The sequence below is a fragment of the Panulirus ornatus genome, chromosome 68 (genome assembly GCF_036320965.1).
Source record: "Panulirus ornatus isolate Po-2019 chromosome 68, ASM3632096v1, whole genome shotgun sequence".
NCBI lineage: Eukaryota > Metazoa > Arthropoda > Malacostraca > Decapoda > Palinuridae > Panulirus > Panulirus ornatus.
This window is the reverse complement of record NC_092291.1, coordinates 6,630,410-6,649,292: the sequence shown is the minus strand read 5'-3', so window position 1 is coordinate 6,649,292 and position 18,883 is coordinate 6,630,410. Positions and strand designations below refer to the sequence as shown.

Sequence of the window (18,883 nt, the reverse complement as noted above, 5' to 3'; positions counted from 1 at the left end):
GAGATCTGCTGTGATAACTGTGCCAACACTCAACAGCTGGTAGTGCATCGTGTATCGTTGTAAACAATATGAGATTGAGATGGATTATTATATTGTGGGAAATACTAAAAAGGTTTTTATTACTGGTATGTTTTGTAGATCTGATGAATTAGCCTGAGCTAAGAATTTCAACTTAAACTACTGAAAGCATGTTGTAAGGCAAGTTAGCCTACTGTAAGTTGGTGAGCTTCTTTTGCTGAAGGCACTGCACAGCTTTTTATTACTAATTGTTGCATATTTTGTGTTTCTGTTGTTTATTGGCAGTAACTGGTACATATTTTTCATGTCTGAAGGTAAAAGCTGCTCCTAGCCCTTCCCATCATTCATGGAATTCAACCTAACGAAACTATTACCCATGTATAGGTCGAACCCAAATTTTTTGCTTATGAATTTGGTCTCAGAAACTCAAACTATTGAGGAATATTAATGGTACTGATACATTTGGATTATGTGTGGATAAGTTTTGTTCACAAGTCTGTATGTTGAAGTGAACATGGAAGGTTTAAATATGACCTTAACTTTTCGGGATAACTATGAAAATGCTTTGATCAGCATCACACTTTTACTGAAATTTTATGGAGATTTTGAATACAAAATCCACAGTTGACAATCATCTGGTATACAAGTGGTGTGGCTGTCCTTGATATACCGATTCATAAAAGATTAATCAGTAGTATCAAAATTTTGGTATACAAAAACTGATTAGTAGAGGATATATACCAGACAAGAAGGAATGATAAAAAGCCATCTTTACCCAAGGTAGTACTAATAGAGATTAGTGGGTTTCATAGTATTTATACTACAATAGCTTCAATTCATATAAAAGATCTCTTCATGGCTCTTGATTACCCAGAGATTCCAAAAGACCGTCTTCTTATTTCAGAATCACTCGGATCTAAACTAAATCGAAGTTTTCTTCAAACTTTCATTTTCTTTCATGAGAACAATTCTAGGCAGCCACTCCAAGATTATCTTACAATCCACCTTTGCTTCGATATTACACAACTGACATGTCTGGTCAAAGAATGTTCCAACAGGACAGAAGAGGAGGTAGGGAGAGCCATCATGACATACATAGAAGGAACAGTCAGAGGGGTTAGCAGCACCATGTACCCTGGGACACTGGATGACTCAAGGTAGAGTTGTGGAAACCTCTGTAATGACTGTAGTCTGAGTTGTGTAAATTGCTGTGGTGTTAGGATCTTTGGTGTAGACTGTTGTAGTCTCACATCCCGGAGTGTGGACTACTGTAGTCTCTGGCTCCAGAGTGTGGACTGCTATAGTCTCTGGCTCCAGAGTGTGGACTGCTGTAGTCTCTGGTTCCAGTGTGGACTGTTGTAGTCTTTGGTTCCACAGTATGAAATGATGTAGTCTCTTGTTTCACAGTGTGGACTGCTGTAGTCTCTGGTTCCATTGTGTGGACTGCTGTAGTCTCTGGTTCCTTACTATAAGCAGTTGTTTGTTTTGTTGCTACATAATACTGGGCTTCCCACTGTCACATGCACACCTAAAGTTTCATGTCAAAGTAAAGGCCTTGTGGGCAGTACACGAGGTAGGCTACACCCCAGCTTCATGCGTAGTAAGTGGAATAGTCGTCAGGTTTGCGAGATATGTGGCAAACTCCTTCAAGCAGGGAACAGAGGTTGCTGATTACAGGGCTACCAGCGACGACTATAAGGCTACTCGCCAATAATAGCTGTACAGAGAAACTTAGGGCTCTCAACACAGACTTTGCCGTCATATCTGTAAAGCTAACAGTTTTAGTATGCGCAATTAAATTTTATGGTGTACTTGCTTAGATACGGTTTTTGATAAATTATGTTGGGTTTAGAAGTCGTGAGTGATTAATTTTTTTCGACTATTGTTCAGGTTCCGGAACATGGGCATGAAGTAACAGGTTATCGAAATGAATATGAGAGGAGTTGGAGGGTTCTTGGAAGTGCGGCATGGATGAGAAGAAAAGGAGAATGGTAGTTGGTCCTTCAGCTTAACCTACCTGCCTTTTTTAAGCTGTTTGGTTAATTAGGCATTATGGTTATTAAATGCCAGAGTGATTGAGGCTGTCATTGTCATTATAACCACAAATCGGATAAGATAATTCTAGGACCATACATTCACTGTATGAATCTTGCTTTTAGATTGTCAGAAGTAAAACATTTTCCCATCAGATAATTTGGAAGGTAGAGAAGAGTCTAAAATATCAGAAAAGAAAATACAAGGGAAGTAGAAAGCAGGTGAGTTGTCTGCCTAGCAATATTAACCCATAATGGCATCAGTTGTGTGTTCAGTAGATAATATGAAAACGTGACAAGAATTTTTTTTACAAAAGGAAAATACCATGGGTTTTAATCAAGGTTGTGAAGAGTTTTTAGTGTTTTCTTAAATAATTCTGTGATCATGATTGTACTCAAGTTCACGGACGAATAACATTGTGCTTCAATTCTTAAGAAATCTCAACTTTCACAACAAACGTTCACTTGAAAGAGCCCACCATACATAGTAAAGCACAGGCTGCTCTGTGCCGGTTATGGTATTTCGAGAACACATACTCAGCCTGTGCCAATAATGGCTCCCCCGAGAATGGGACATTAATGATAAGAGCTTGTTCCAGGCTTAGTCTTGGCTAATCTTAACATCTGACACTGAAAGTGGGAACTTGACAAGCCATCATTACCAATTATTTGGCATGCAAACAGTATGTGTATGCTTCTTCGGCAATGTCATGAACATGTTTACAGAAAACAGTTCCAACAAATATTCTGAATGTGATTCAGGCTTTAACTAATTCTAGAATTACATCATAAGCTAGAATATGAAGACCTACAGCCAAACAAATATCTGGCCTTTTGTTTGTGCATGATACTTATTCATATTACAAGTAAACGGTAGTTCATAATTTTATTCTTTAAATGAAATTATGTAACCCATGGAGAAATTTGATCTTAAAACTTAAAACAAAAGGTACGAGATAGGATATATATCTCGCAATATGATATTTAGTTATGCATGGATGCAGAGCAAGCGAGTGCATTGTCGTCTTTTAGAAGTAGCGAAAAAAGTTAGTGTACAACAAGGACATTACACAGGATAAAGATCAATGTATTGTAAAATTCTTACCGTTCTTAATTTTCAATTGGCTTTGGTAATACTTAGATAACATGACCTCGCTTGCCATAAAGGGCTTCTTTAAGTAAATCATAGTACAGTGTGATGCATCTTCCAAGTCTGGTTTCACTTGATGGTGAAACTTTTTAGTTTAGTGTTACTTCCTTTCTTCTGTTATTGATAAATCTTGTTATTATGTACACACTATACTGTAATAAGAATACTCAACAATTGTATCACTTTAAAGATTATTTAACCTTTGACGGTGATATGTTGACTGAGGTCAGTTAAGTGCTTTTAGAGATGTAGCGTCACCTGCTGAAGGCAGTGACATGCGGTTTAGTGGTTTAGTGTCAGCCGCTGACAGTTAGTGAAATGCCTTCTAGAGGTGTGTATGCTGGAGTCAGAATTGACATCAGGTGGCACACTGGCCAGAACATCGCCTCTCTACCGCTAAATACCAAGTTCGTTATCACAGGTGGACGATGCCACAAAAGGCAATCCATTGCTTCCACAAACTTGGGCATAACTCACATCAGGTTTAAAAGTCCTGAACAAGCTCGCTTATATGAATCTAGATATCAGGATGCCAACTTATTTTGATAAAGAGAATTTAGGATAATAGCATAGAATCATAAGAACTGAAAAAAAAAATAATGGTTAAAGTTAGGAGAGGTAAACTGCGGCATGGCAGGTCAAAGATCAGCGGGGACCTGGAGGAAGTTGCAGAGGCGATAAATGATATCTAATAGTGATACATAGTGTAATTATCAGTGAGAATAGGAACAAGACGTCAGGTCTTGAGCGTCGATGATCTAACGTGATAGAAACTGATTACTGTCTGCTGACGCTCTGGAAAGCGATATAACAGCTTCTTGCTAGTTACAAAGATATTGAAAACATCAACGGATCGCCGCTGGTCACCAGTTACAAAGGTATTGAAAACAGCAACGGATCACTGGTCACTGGTGAGCCCGTCTGTGATAATGGAAGAGATCAGAAACTTATATTCTAGCGTAGTAAAATTAGAAAGGCATTCAGATGTTTCAGAAGAGGACCGTAAACGTTTCATGCAACTTCCTAGGTGCAAATACTGTCAATCGCTATACTCGCAATACATTTTCTAATCAATATTCTTATGGAGATTTTATTATCACGATAGAATCTGTACTTTTGTTTCACATTAGAAGTGCTCATAAGAATTATGCTATTCATATGTAGAGAATCTTAGTTACAGCTCAATTTTTTTGCTATTTCCTTTTTCCCTCGAGACACGTGAAACAAGAACTAAACGCCGGCCCACCTACACGAATACCAGAGAAAATACTTGGAAGCGATACGTGCGTGTAGACTTCTGAAGAGAAAGGATTTTCAAGTTATACTGATCCTTGAGCTCAAAGGTATGACTCTTGGGTATGATTACCTGAACTTTGTATTCAAAGGATTACCCCATCATTGCCGAAGGTTGCACCGCCCTCAAGAGGGCAAAGAGAAGGAAGATTGCAGAAGAGATTTATTAACGTCATGCAACAAGTTAATGTTAAAGTATCACCATTACTCATAGAATTATATCGTATTATACCTGATGTGAATTTTCCTATACCTTGTCATGAATTAACAGTTCAACATCTAGTTTTTGATATATAGTGTACCTCCTCATTTCATAAGGGCAGAGCATGACATGGTTGCCTGCGTCGCTCATCCTCAAGTCTTGGACGTGATAAGGTCAGATGATGTCAACACCTGAACTAACTGATGACCTTTCCCTGTATTTACTACGACTGGAATTTGCTTTGGTTTTGTTTGTGGGCTTTACTGTAAGTAAGCTTAGTGACCTATTCATTGTGCTGACCCAGTGACTTGCCCACAGTGTTGACCCGGTGAACTACTCGTATTGTTGACCTTGTGATTTACCTATGGGACTGATCTAGTGACCTATCCATAGTGTTGACCTAGTGACCTACCCGTATTGAAGTCCTCTTCACTTATCGATAGTGTTGTCCTGGCAATTTATCTATACCCAACCCCTGACAAAAGCACTCCCCCCCCCCCCCCCCAACACACAAGCATTCATCCCCTATCCACAGAAGCACCTAAGAACTATGTTATTACAGATGTATTCAAAATGGCAAGTTAAAATGTTGTCTAGCTGTAACCCTCAATCTTTAAAAGGAATTCACTAGCAACACATGAAGAATACTTATGCAACCAGTGTTTGGTTCCTGAACTTCCTGGACAGTCGTTTAGTTCAGTAGGCTACATATTGGACACTACAGCAAAGGTTCTTTGGCGCGAGACAAACATTTCGCATTTAAAGCCAAGTTCAGCGGTAGAGTAAGTGGTCTTCGTTGGCGGAGTCGTGATTCGTAACTTTTTCACTTCACTTGTATTGATATAGTAGATTGTTCAAGCTTTAAAACAGGACTTTGGATAAACAAAAAGCAAACATTATTCATTCTGACATTAGGTTGATACATATATTAGCAGCTTATAAAAAGAAAGATGATTCCACGTGACCCTTGCTGTTATTTACGAAATATTATGTGGCTATGAAAGAAAAACGATAAGGAAGTGAAAGGGTTGAGTAACAAACAGTAATACCTTTGTTAAGGAAAATATTTGAACAGATAGATAAGGTAGTAGTTCAAGATACTTCCGTTAAGACGTTACACTACACGCATTCACTGTGTACGCTGTCCTTGCTTTGCTTTCGGCCGGGTTGGACTGCCTGACATAATGCTGTTGCATGGCAGACTACGCTGCCCTTATGTAATGGGCATATATTTCGTATCAAAATACCATCGATCAGTTTTCAGAACATGTGTTCATTATTTCTAATTAATGATTGGCAATCGGTTCATTTGCATTTGCTTACACAATTATCCATTATATCATATGCATGCATTGTCAAGCTAAGTAAATATAGCACCTTGTCTACGGTACGATATCTGCAGTGTTGGCAGCGCAGCACGTGAGGACAGGCTCTAGCAGTCGTCATCATGACAGAGTGTCTGATCATAAGGTACGTTATCTAAGGTGACTGCATACAGAGAAGCAACTTAATGACTGTATATTTTGAACAGTGATATGGATATATGCCTTCACATGTGGTAAATTATGATTCGTCCCTCAGGTTGTTAGTGTTGGTGGGAGTGTGTTTGGGCGTGAGGGCTGAGGAAGCGGGCTACGAGAACCCATCCTGTGGAGGCAAGACTGTCATCGTCCAGCTCTTTGAGTGGAAGTGGACCGACATCGCCCTTGAATGTCAAAGGTTCCTGGCCCCAGCTGGCTTCTGCGGTGTCCAGGTTAGTAGTGGTCAACCAACCGGCATATGGGGTGGCCAGGGGCAAAGGTCAACTGACTGACCTGATGGGTAGGGAAATGAGCCTTGGTCCTTAAGACACTTACAGTAAGGACATGTGCAGTTATGTCAAAGAAACCAACTCAGTGATCGTTAATGAGCACGGTAGTAGAACAGACAGGTTTGCAGGCTGGTCACCACCCATGAGCCTGTGCAGTTCGCCAGCAGTGTATGCTTGATCGCTCGTATTCCTATGATTCTAGGAGAATGTCTATCTTACTCACCCTAACGTACATATATAACGTAAATATACCTCATGCAAATGTTAGCCAACGAAGCAATCAAACCGCAGAATCCTAGTTACGTGGCGGTGTTTTATATACATTATGCTTAATAATTACTTCAAAGTCTCTCCTAGATCTTTTTCATGCGAATCACGTGACAAACTTGCAAAGCCTTTTTCTTTGGTTTGAAAGACGGCAACAGAACAGTTGTTCCTGTAAACGACTTATCCTTTATATAGAAGGATGATTTCCCTCCAGTTAAAAGTTTATCATGTTCGTATAGTGTCTATGATTTATGATAGAAGAAGATAACTTGCAGTTATTTTAATTCAGATTTGTACCAAGGAAACACTTTGGGTGGCAGTGCAAACTCTGACCTCAAAGAAAGTTGGTGATTGTTTCTTTGTGTCCGAGACGTTCACTGAGCCCAAGAAAGTCTGCACCCACAAGTGACGCCAACGATAAACAGTCGAACGAGGGGATCACAAGTATGCCGTGTTCCTCACCAAATAGAAATGAGTAACTTCATGAAAATGTATTTCCATTATTTCAACAAATATATGAACAAAATTACTCCTGTAACAGATGAAATCTAGAGACTAGATAGTATAGCGTTGTATACAAATGAATTGTTAAAACCGAAAGACTAGATACGAAGAAAAACCTTATCTTAAACTACGAAGGTGAAGTCGAAGATCTTTACAAACTTCAAAGCATTATGATTATTTGTAATATTTATAGCATATATTTCTCAGAATCAGTACATTGAGTGGGTAGATGATAAGAAGGCTCAACAAGTGTGAATTTAATGTTTCGTAACACGTTGGTGTTACCTGACGTAATCTGATGTATAATAGAATGTAACAAAACCCATTTATACGTATTTGCATCCCACAGTTTCCCTCATTATAATCCTCATTACCGTCGGCTGATAAAAACCGGAAGATAACACAGACCGGTATTCATCAGCTATTTTTCTAAACACAAGCCAATGTTACTGAGGGCCCTGAATTCATATGAGTAGCCATTTTCCAGAGCCAGTTTTCAAGTGAGAAAACTTGATGAGTTACGATTTTTGGTAATTTCTCCAACTGCACGGATGGTGCTCCGTCTTCAGTATTTATTGCACCTCCTGCTGTATTAAAGTTTTATGGTTGTGGGGGAACTCTATGAATATTTCCTACGTGAAGCAGCATCACTCACCAGGAACGTGAAAGTTCTCTCTCTCTCTCTCTCTCTCTCTCTCTCTCTCTCTCTCTCTCTCTCCCTTGCTACCTTCGCCTATATGTATTTCCTCTTCGTCTGGCTCTATCCTCATCCTCTCCATATGTCCAGCCCACAACCTCTTCAGCTGTCTGAGTCATACTGCAGTCAGTAATTCATCTCTCTGTCTTCCTCTGTTATGCCTTCCACGATTAAGCCACCTCACACAGCATATTGTCCCAGTAGCTTTCATTTAATTATCCTCTTCCGTTTTCTTTGTATTTAGGGCCCACAGCTTCCATCCATACAGCGCTTACGGTAATGCTGTACTATCAGACTTACCCACCTTTGTCCTCCCAGACTCTTCCACACACTCTTCAGTGTGCCCAGGACCTTAGCCCCCTTACCCGCCCTTTAGCTTACGCTACAGCTCCTGTGGGTGCGTCCAAAACAATTTGTTCAGGAGGCTGAGAATGGCCTTTTGTAGCACATCAGGGTTGTGAGGCTGAGTCTTGGCATCTGGATCTCGCGGCGTAAAGATGCATGTAACTAATTTCAGAGAAGTAACAATTGCCCACGTCTGTTAATTTTCGATGTTCCTCAGCCTGGTCTCGTTCACCTTGGCTAATCCAGTTAAGCAAAAAAAAAAAAAAAAAAAAAAAGGACTCAAATGTGGCAACGAAAACTGAAGACAGAAGTCAGGAATTTAGTGTTCTCGACAAGTTTCCACAATGTTTTCGCGAGACATTTTATACTACCGAAGAAGAAGACGAGTGTACGAAAAGTAGTTGAAAGGAATACAGTGTGGTTCCTGCTCTCAGTTGACGTAGCTGTCGTTATCCCAGTCATCGTTATGTTTAGTCCTCCCGACAGGTGTCGCCGCCCAATGAGCACGCAATCATCACGGCAGACTACCCTCACCCGTGGTGGCAGCGCTACCAGCCAGTCTCCTACAAGTTGGTGTCCCGCTCTGGAACGGAAGAAGAATTCTTTGATATGGTCCACCGTTGCAACGCTGTTGGGGTCAGGTGTGTGTGTGTGTTCTTGTTTAAATGTCTTGAGACAAACTGATGCATATTTAACGCTCTGTGGCAGGTGTTTGTGTATGTTGACAATACTGAACATAGATGTCAACCTTGTTAACACCATGGAAGTGTTTAGTTCTATCAGAAGAGCAGTCCCAATGATTCCCGTGTACGTAACCTTGCGTTCAAACTTAGATAATCTTGAACATTGAAATCCACACCTTATCGCCCTGTCCTGGCAGTTGGGTTGGCCCAGGGCTTGATTCTTGTTTCTGCCTCCAGGATCTTTGTCGACGTTGTGGTGAACCACATGGCGGCAGTGGGGCGGGCGGGCGTCGGGTCGGCCGGCTCCACGTTTAACGGAACCGAACGCGACTTCCCCGGCGTCCCCTACACTGCCCAGGACTTCACACCCAGGGAGATGTGCCCCTCGAAGGATGGTAAGGTTCTTGTAAGGAACGTATGAAACACTGCAAATGGTACGAATGATACAAGGAATAAAACACTAGAATTGCTATGGATAACACAAGGAAAATATGAGACTAGTAATGGGTGAGCTGCGGACGTCTTACGTCATGTGTTCCAGCAGTTACTCACGTCCTCCCAAGTAGGTATATTGGAGTATTTACGTCAGTATAAACAATATACAGACTGACTGGGTCTTTCTTTTTTTTTTTACTAAACATTGCCTCATTAATGGTATGGTTCTCCACACAGGCTCTGTGACCGACTACAATGACCCCAGGAACGTACGGAACTGCTACCTGGAAGGACTGTGTGACCTGTATGGGGCCTCAGAGCACGTGAGGCAGGAGGTGGGTCGCTACCTCAGCAGGATGGTGGACGCGGGCGTGGCCGGGTTCAGGATGGACGCCTCCAAACACATGTGGCCACAGGTAACGTGTTGTGTCTTGGATCTCAGCCTGGGTGCTGGGCGAGCCCGGCATTAGTTGGTTCATATGTTTGTATGTTGAAACATAAAATTCCGATCGCAAGCTGAGCTGGATAAAAACGATCATCGCAGGTGAGATTATTTCTCTTATCATGTGAGTCTCGACTCAAGTTTACAGATGGAACTGAACTACGCATTTTTAACTCGCTGTGGCAGGTGTTTGTGTATGTTGACAACACTGAACACAGATGTCAACCTTGTTAACACCATGGAAGTAAGTGTTCAGTTCTATCAGAAGAGCAGTCCCAATGATTCCCGTGCGCGTAACCGTACGTTCAAACTTCATATCCTGACCAGAAGTGTGTAACGTGTGTAGAAGGATATTCAGTTTGAACCAGACAGTTTTCATTTATTTTTCTCGTCACCGTGATCATAAAGACTGGTTGATAACTTATCTTCACCAATACTTGGATATATCTCATGACCCATGGTTTCACAACTCAGCTTTGCTTAATAATCTTGTTCTGCTCAACTGAGAGGCTCCGCTTTCTCGATCCTTAACTGGTGTTCCCAGGCGGAGAACTACGGGTCCCATTACTACACACCTCTGTCTCTCCCAGTGTTGTGTAGGTCTTGTGAACTGCTTTACTATAATGAGTTCGGTGTCGATCAGATTAGGCGGTCGCTCACCAGACCTCATCTCAGGTTGTACGATGGGGTCAATTTGTACCACACGTAGCATCCGTTTTCTTTCTTTTGAACAACAGTTTTTGGTCACCTCAACTAGATCAGGTGGGAAAATTATGACCTTGTCCATTCCATGGTTGAAGAACTCTCATTCCTACTGTCTGATCATTAACTGCAAATTTGGACCAGAATTCTTGAGATAACTTCGTGTTGTAAAATGGATTAATTTAGAAAACTGAACACAAATGCGGATCCATATATCTCATCACGCATCTCAAATCGAACTTTCCAATTAGCAGCCTGGTTAACGAGGTGGACTGGATCAGGCTGGTTAACGAGGTGGACTGGATCAGGCAGGTTAACGAGGTGTACTGGATCAGGCTGGTTAACGAGGTGGACTGGATCAGGCTGTTTAACGAGGTGGACTGGATCAGGCTGGATGAAGCATTTCAGCGGTAACCAAACCTGTGATAAGATGAAGATAGGACCACATCAAACACACGGACGCTTTACCAATCATCATAGCCTCGTAACTTGGTCTTCATAAAGTCCTTCACTAATTCATGTAATATAGTCAGAATTATGTGCTTGAAAGTCACCCTAACATTTTCATATGGCTATATCAACGTCAATAAGTGGTCATAAAGTAGTTAGAGATTTTGAAAGTACAGGTGAGTATTACGAAGGTACAGACCACAAGGTGAGGAAGGGGGTGTCTGTTGGTAATAATGTCACAGTTGATGGTTGACGGAAGCGATGTGGAGGGTTGGTGTTATGAACCTGACACAGTTGTTCTTGGTCACAGGACTTGCGGTTCATGATGGACTTGACCAGTGACCTCAACATCTCGCATGGCTTCCCACACAACACGCGACCTTTCTTCTTCCAAGAGGTTGTAGACAGGAAGGACGGCGCCGTCACCGTCCAGGAGTACTATGGCTTGGGTTTGTCCTGTGGTTGATTGTTTCATTGTGTGTGTTAACGCTGCATTTGCCTTGTAGATCATCAACTGAGCCCCTATGTGTAATGCCTGGTTTAAGTAAATTTCTTCTGTGATTTATGATAATCTTTATTATTATTATTATAATTATTACTATTATTATTATTATTATTATTATTATTATTATTATTATTGTTATCATTATGTTGTCTGTGAAAGTTACTGTCCTTCATCGTCTCTGTTGTTACAATTGTCGTTGTTTCTGGTGATAGTTCACGAGTTTATTTCGCGATTAAGTTTGTCTAGAGTTGCTCGTCTGATCCGGAATGTTTCATCACATAAATGTATCTTATTACCCTTTGTTCCTGGGATCTCGGCTCAGACGTCACTGCATTGATATCAGATGACATAGCCAGGTTGTGATGATTATCATGTTTCCCTTGTTTTTCTCCTCACATTCTTGAGTGGATAGTGATGAAGAAAAAGTGTTGAGCATAGACTTCAAATGTTTCTCCTGTGGTTACTTCCAGGTCGTATTACGGACTTCAGGTACTGTCAGAAGGTGGCCTGGGGCGTCCAGGACCCCGCCCAGTTGGTCGGTGTTTATGACCCCGCCTGGGGCATGGCAGACCCTGACAAAGCTTTCGTCTTCGTCGACAACCACGACACCCAGAGGGGACACAGAGGACATGGTGAGAGTGTGCGTGGAGGAGGAAAGGAGGGCAGCAGATGCAGGGGATGCAAGAGTAGATGAGGGTTACATGGTCACTGATATCTTTGATTTGATAAACTACAGAATATTCAAGACAAGGTTTAGTTTCTATGTCTCCAGGCAAGTAGGATTGTCTTTGTTCATTATTGGTGAAGTGAAAACCTTGGGAGTGGGAATTACTGCTTCCGTTGACCCATGAATGAAGTATTATATAACATCGTCTATACTGGCATGGCTCCGACCCTGTCTGTCTCGCACAGAAATGGAGGTTAGCCTTCTGTATCCGTGCACCATAGCCAGTAGTCCATACCCCCTGCATCATAACATCCAGTCCTTCGTGCGCCATAACCAGCAGTCCTACCCCTGCAGGAGACCAGCTGAGCTACAGATGGCCGAGGGACTACCAGCTGGGTGTGGCCTTCACCCTGGCGCAGCCGTACGGTTTCACCCGCATCATGTCCTCATACGACTTCGGCAGCGACACTAACGCTGGACCTCCACACCTGGACGACTACAGGTAAGCGTGTGGCTTGATGGGAGGTACAAACGACACACCTGCCCCACTCCTGAGGCACCACAGGTGGAAGTGTGTCAAGTCCCAGGAGCCTGACACTTGAGAGGGTGGTCAGGTGTGTGGCTAGGTAGCGGGGCGCCCATGTATAGCGGCAGGTAACGCAACTGTCTTAGGAACCTGCATAGAACAGGTTGTTGACTGGAGAGAGAACAACCTGATTCCAGACAACTTTTAAGCAATTTGTGTTTGCAGATTGGAAGACCCTACTGTGACATTATTGTTGTTAAGATGTATCTTGAAAGAAATTCATTTATTTATAGTTTAGGTTATAATGACTCTTTGAGAAGACATCACCGGACAGAACGCGTAGTTGAAAGTAAAAGCTCAAAACAGTTAACGGAGAAGGTTTAAGCTGTTGAATAACATCGTGTGTGTGAAGACAATATTATATCATGGTGGAAGGCCCTCGTAAGTAGTCGCGCTCAAACGCTTACTGACTTGCCTCAGTCATTACACTTGTAGTATTAGCTTATTTCTGTATAAATGAGTCTATAATGGTCTCATATTAAATAGAATACTGTTTATTTGCTACGCTAACTTGGATGTCAAAGTGTAACTTTGCTGTGTGTGTAATTACCTGTTGTTTGGTACGGGGAAGGAGTTTTTTCATTCCTGGGGTCCCAATGCATGAATTATCTCTGCACTTGTACAGTTTTTTGAGTTAATGTAAACTGAATGCTGTCTTCATTCACATTTTCCTGACTCTTTATTCCAGTCACCCACCAGTCGTATACTATAAAAGTACTTATTTACATCTTTTCAAAAATTTTTTTTGCTCTTTTTGATGTCTCCTGGTTGTTCTATTCATACAACTGTCGAACTGCTCTTCACTGTAAACTTTAAAGGTTGCAATAAAGTCACCCTTTACTTTTCTCTCTTTCACCATGGACAGATTTATGACCTCTAACCTTCCCTAGTAACTCAGCCCCCTTAAGGATACCCTCCTGTGTGTGTGTGTGTGTGTGTGTGTGTGTGTGTGTGTGTTTATATAGCAAGCCAGAAGACATAGCTACAGCATGCCATAAAGAAACGTGATAAGGTTGTTAACAGTAAATATTCTGGTATATAACACATCTGTGACGTTTTAGCCAAGATGCATCGTTGGGGAAAGCGATGTTGTGACGTGTGTTGTGTGTCAACAGGACGGCAGACGTGGTCATCAATGAGAAGCACAAGTGTGAGGGAGGCTGGGTGTGTGAACACCGCTGGAACACACTCTACAAAATGGTAGGTGGCTCGCCATCCTCCTCTGTCATGTTCAGCCATCTCGACTTTCTCTCTTTCTCCATCATATCTGTACTGACTACCTTTGTATACATAGTTATCTATCTTTTTGGATAGTATCTTTATCATCTCTACACCTATCATATCTGTCTCAGTCATGTCTTCTTGCACTATGTCTGTCATGCCTGTATCAACCGTGTTCACACACCCTGCACCTCACACCTGTGCTGGTCGGTCCACAGGTTCGTTTTCGTAATGCCGTAGTAGGAACAGGCTGGTGGACCAACTACTACAGTGATGGTAACGTGGTGGCCTTCTCCAGGGGTAGCAGGGGATTCTTCCTCTTGGTCAAGAACGGTACAGTGTCTCAGGTGAGGATCAGGTATGGTACAGTGTCTCAGGTGAGGATCAGGTAATGGTACAGCGTCTCAGGTGAGGATCAGGTATGGTACAGCGTCTCAGGTGAGGATCAGGTATGGTACAGTGTCCCAGGTGAGGATCAGGTATGGTACAGTGTCTCAGGTGAGGATCAGGTATGGTACAGTGCCTCAGGTGAGGATCAGGTATGGTACAGTGTCCCAGGTGAGGATCAGGTATGGTACAGTGTCTCAGGTGAGGATCAGGTATGGTACAGTGCCTCAGGTGAGGATCAGGTATGGTACAGTGCCTCAGGTGAGGATCAGGTATGGTACAGTGTCTCAGGTGAGGATCAGGTAATGGTACAGTGTCTCAGGTGAGGATCAGGTAATGGTGCAGTGTCCCAGGTGAGGATCAGGTAATGGTACAGTGTCTCAGGTGAGGATCAGGTAATGGTACAGTGCCTCAGGTGAGGATCAGGTAATGGTGCAGTGTCCCAGGTGAGGATCAGGTAATGGTACAGTGCCTCAGGTGAGGATCAGGTAATGGTGCAGTGCCTCAGGTGAGGATCAGGTAATGGTGCAGTGTCCCAGGTGAGGATCAGGTAATGGTGCAGTGTCTCAGGTAGGTAAGGTACTGCCCATCATTAATTATACTGAGGGAGAGGACAAGACACCCTTACTGAAGTTCACCATCTCTGTAGTTGTGTTTTAGATTCGTCGATTCATAACACGATCAGTACGATCATTGAGAACAAACTGATAAAGTGAATATTTAGTTCTGTCTGCACGACAGTGAAAACACGGTGAAGATAACGCCTGCTAGTGTGAGGCTGCACCACTGGGGAATGGAAGGCTGAAACTTTTTGCATGTGTCAGGGTTGACTGGTGGGGGATGGAAGGTTTCACTTACAGACATTGAAAGGTTCACTTTGGGAAATGAGAAGTTTCACTTTAGGATATGGAAAAATTCACCTGGGAAAAGTATGAGATTGTCTCTCTGACTTCACTGATAAGTGTGAGGAACTAATGATCCTGGAGACGACGAGAATCATCTATTTTTTCCAGACGTTCCAGACGAGTCTGCCGGCAGGGACGTACGAGGACGTAGTGTCCTGTATGAGTGTGACGGTCAAGGATGACGGCACAGCAGAGATCAGTACCAGGGAGGAGCAGCCAGTCCTCGCCATATGCGTCGCCTGTAACTGTTCGGAACCGTTCAGGACGCCTCCATCACCACAACAGCCTGGTGGGTGGTGCACCGTAGGGGTTCCCCACACACTGTCCACTCAGGGTTTGTCCCACACCGCCGCCAGGGATGTTGTCGAGTAGTTCTTCCTGTAGTTTTCCTGTCTGGTTTAACTGCGATGTTGTGTTGCCATAAACAACACCCTTACAACAGTTGTTAAAGACAGTCTTCCTTCTGGATGAGGCTTGGCAGATTGTGTTACTTTTGGTGGAAGAGGAACCCATTTAGATGGTGGATGATACTGTGTTGCTGTGATGAAGGGGACGAGGTACAAATGTGAGAAGACCTTAGACAACAACAGTAGATGTTGTGGAAGTGGAGTGAGAACGTGAGGTAGATACAACTGGAAAAGGTGTTTATGAAGATGCCATAATCAAAACCTGTGTATCTTCTCAGACAGACGTAAATTTGGCACTATTGGGGAAATGGTTACTTTTCTTCTTAGTATTACACTATGTTCTTAACTCTTAACATTTATGCCACAGATGGAATGGCTACCACAACCACAACACCAGACGAAGTGAGCACCCAACCTACAACAGAAGGAGTGACCACACCAGCAGGACAGACGTCGTCCAGCATCACGGAGGGCGTCCACCGCACCGTCATCTTCATACGGAAGCAGACCACTGAGGGCCAAGACCTCTTCCTCAGGGGAGGCCTCGACGTTGGCCGGCGACCAGGTCAGTTACCTCCACAACTTGTGTGGTTAGGGAGTCTGCTGGAAATGTTGTGACCAGAAATTTGTTTCTTGTATATAGTTAGCATAGACCACCAGGAGAAATATCAGATCACCTTTGTTGTAACTCATCTCTGTTGTCACAGACTAAATCCATATTTGCCCTGTATGATGTCACTGTTCAGTCGTTCTGTATAGATACGAAGATTACTTTCTGTTTATTGGTAACAAACCTTACTAATGTTGTTACTAAGATCTTTGACGCAGGGAGCATCTGACCAGGATCTTCATCACTTCCAGGCTGCCTCGAGCACACTCAGACGGTTCATTGTGCCATCGATATGACGACCAACCCCCTGGGTGCGACCAGCCACTACGCCAAGTACGATTCGTGGAGGTTGGGCGACACCCGCCTGGACTGGATGGGCGGCCAAGTGGGCCAAGGCACCTACCGGGGTCAGCCCGCCTCTGGCACAGCCATGGCCTGGACCTCTAACCACTCCAGTAGTCCAGGGTATCAGGAACTGAACACGTTAGTTGACCCGCGTCAGTTGAGGATGACTCTTGTGATGTTTCCTTCATAATGGTCGTGATCATCTCATTAACATTGGAACTCCAATTTTCACTTTAGCTATGTCTTTTTCATGTATTAGAGTATATTTGGTTCTCTGCTGATGGTATAAAATCTTTCGGATTGTTATTCTCGTACTTTCATTTGTCGTGGCATAACGTACTGCTGTTCCTCAGCATTGGTCCGGAATATGACTCATTAATAATGTCTGACGTCAACAGCAATAACATACATTACTTACATTGTTTACCTCTTCAGAGGCTGTGTTGAGGATCCGCTTCACTTTACCTTGTCCCTTTGGTCATCAGGTTCGGTGACCACTACTGGATGGCAGACGTGAACCTGGACTGCTCCCAGACGAAGGCGGGATGGTTTGAGGTGAAGGCTTTCCTGACCCACGCGAACGGTGGCTGGGAGGCAGACATCACCCAGGTACTTACATCTGTTTACGTAACGGTGAGACACTTAATGCTAATGACTTAGCCGCATATCTTGTTGCTTGTCGTGTGGATGACCTATATTAACTCTTCTATTATCCATGGTATGATCAGCAGTGATCATATCTGGTTCTGAACAGTGCCACTCTCAGTATACCGAAGTATCAGTTTCATCCGGAATTAGGTTCATAACAGACATGTGATCAATTCTTACATTACAAAATTACGACATTTCTTCTTTATGGTAGTTAACTAAACGAGGGAGTTATATGAAAAACTTAGGATAAATGAGTTATATGTTTATTATTCATCATGTATTGGTGTGTAACTCTGTATAGCCGGAGGGCAGTCGTCATGACTAACAGATGCGCCAAGTGTGAGTGAGAGCCTCTTCCTCCCACAGGAGACGCCCTGCTCGGGCACGGCCGGGGGTCTCCCTCCCTACACCAGCAGGAACCACCTGGGGCGCTGTGGTCACTTCAACGTCTTCGCCTTCAACGCCTCCGTCTGCATGATTAATACATTTTAATATCTATGAAGACTTACTAAATAAACAGTAAGTTTTTTGCTTTGCATTTTACTGCATCTGTCATTAAGACGTCAGTGATTAGTTTCGAGACATGTTCACTTTTCGTACAATAGCCAAGTAAATTTACATTGTCCACCAGTCCTCATCTAGCGGTTGGTGTACAGAGATGTAGATAGGTTTGATGTCTTAGTACAGTGTAGTGTAACGGTCATCTTCTTAGTACAGTGTAGTGTAATGGTCATCTTCAGTAGTACAGTACAACCGCACCTGTGTAACGGTCATCTTCAGTAGTACAGTACAACCTCTGCTTCAGTGTAATGGTCATCTTCAGTAGTACAATATAACCTTCATATCTTCGGGTCATAACAAACTAAACACTTGGCTTGCTGTCGTTCGTCTGTTGAAAAGGATTTGACTCTGAAACACAAAAATGATTGAATGTTCTACCTCCAATCACAACAGATGATGACGTCAGACCTGTTAATTACTATCCATTCGTATGTCCGGGAAACCAATTTGCAAATATAGGCCAGGATACAGGGGCGAAGACTGACTGGTAAACACTGTGTTCCAGTTTCCAGGGGAGCGGAATGAAGTCGACCCAGAGAACTCCCACCGGAGGTTACTGCTTGACTTGACTAATTAATTATGGAGAATTTTTTCTTTTCATTTCGATGAATTTTCTGAACCCTTAAGCTTTAGACTGAACGATCGTTATGATGTTTCTTGGTTATTAAAAGTCCTGTTCTGCTCACCATGTCAGGCCCTGTTCACCAGGACCAGTAACACCAGGTCAGGCCCTGTTCACCAGGAATGGTAACACCAGGTCAGGCCCTGTTCACCAGGACCAGTAACACCAGGTCGGGCCCTGTTCACCAGGAATAGTAACACCAGGTCAGGCCCTGTTCACTAGGACGGTGGCACCAGGTCGGCCTCGCCTCAACAAGCCACGTGGCAGCATGTCTGCTTCAGGTGCTGACGGAGGGACCTTATTGAATACATTGCAAAATTCGAAATTGGATTTCTCTCTCTCTCTCTCTCTCTCTCTCTCTCTCTCTCTCTCTCTCTCTCTCTCT

At 43.0% G+C, this 18,883-nt stretch overlaps 1 protein-coding gene across 4 annotated transcripts in view; it reads left to right on the top strand.

The window, feature by feature from the left end:
• The first annotated feature begins 6,017 nt into the window (after nt 1-6,017).
• Nucleotides 6,018-18,883, top strand: part of LOC139747487 (alpha-amylase-like) — a 42,629-nt gene continuing 29,763 nt past the window's right edge. The window contains exons 1-15 of one of the 4 annotated variants that reach the window (XM_071659863.1): nt 6,018-6,166; nt 6,278-6,449; nt 8,806-8,960; nt 9,240-9,397; nt 9,675-9,853; nt 11,342-11,480; nt 12,007-12,168; nt 12,558-12,705; nt 13,905-13,989; nt 14,229-14,357; nt 15,411-15,591; nt 16,077-16,274; nt 16,571-16,802; nt 17,150-17,273; nt 17,682-17,834. In XM_071659863.1, coding sequence (XP_071515964.1) covers nt 6,144-6,166; nt 6,278-6,449; nt 8,806-8,960; nt 9,240-9,397; nt 9,675-9,853; nt 11,342-11,480; nt 12,007-12,168; nt 12,558-12,705; nt 13,905-13,989; nt 14,229-14,357; nt 15,411-15,591; nt 16,077-16,274; nt 16,571-16,802; nt 17,150-17,273; nt 17,682-17,807 — 2,211 coding nt within the window. In that variant the 5' untranslated portion in view covers nt 6,018-6,143 and the 3' untranslated portion in view covers nt 17,808-17,834. Of the gene's footprint in view, nt 6,167-6,277; nt 6,450-8,793; nt 8,961-9,239; nt 9,398-9,674; nt 9,854-11,341; nt 11,481-12,006; nt 12,169-12,557; nt 12,706-13,904; nt 13,990-14,228; nt 14,358-15,410; nt 15,592-16,076; nt 16,275-16,570; nt 16,803-17,149; nt 17,274-17,681; nt 17,835-18,883 lie in introns of all 4 variants that reach the window. The other 3 variants (XM_071659862.1, XM_071659865.1, XM_071659864.1) reach the window with 3 other exon arrangements.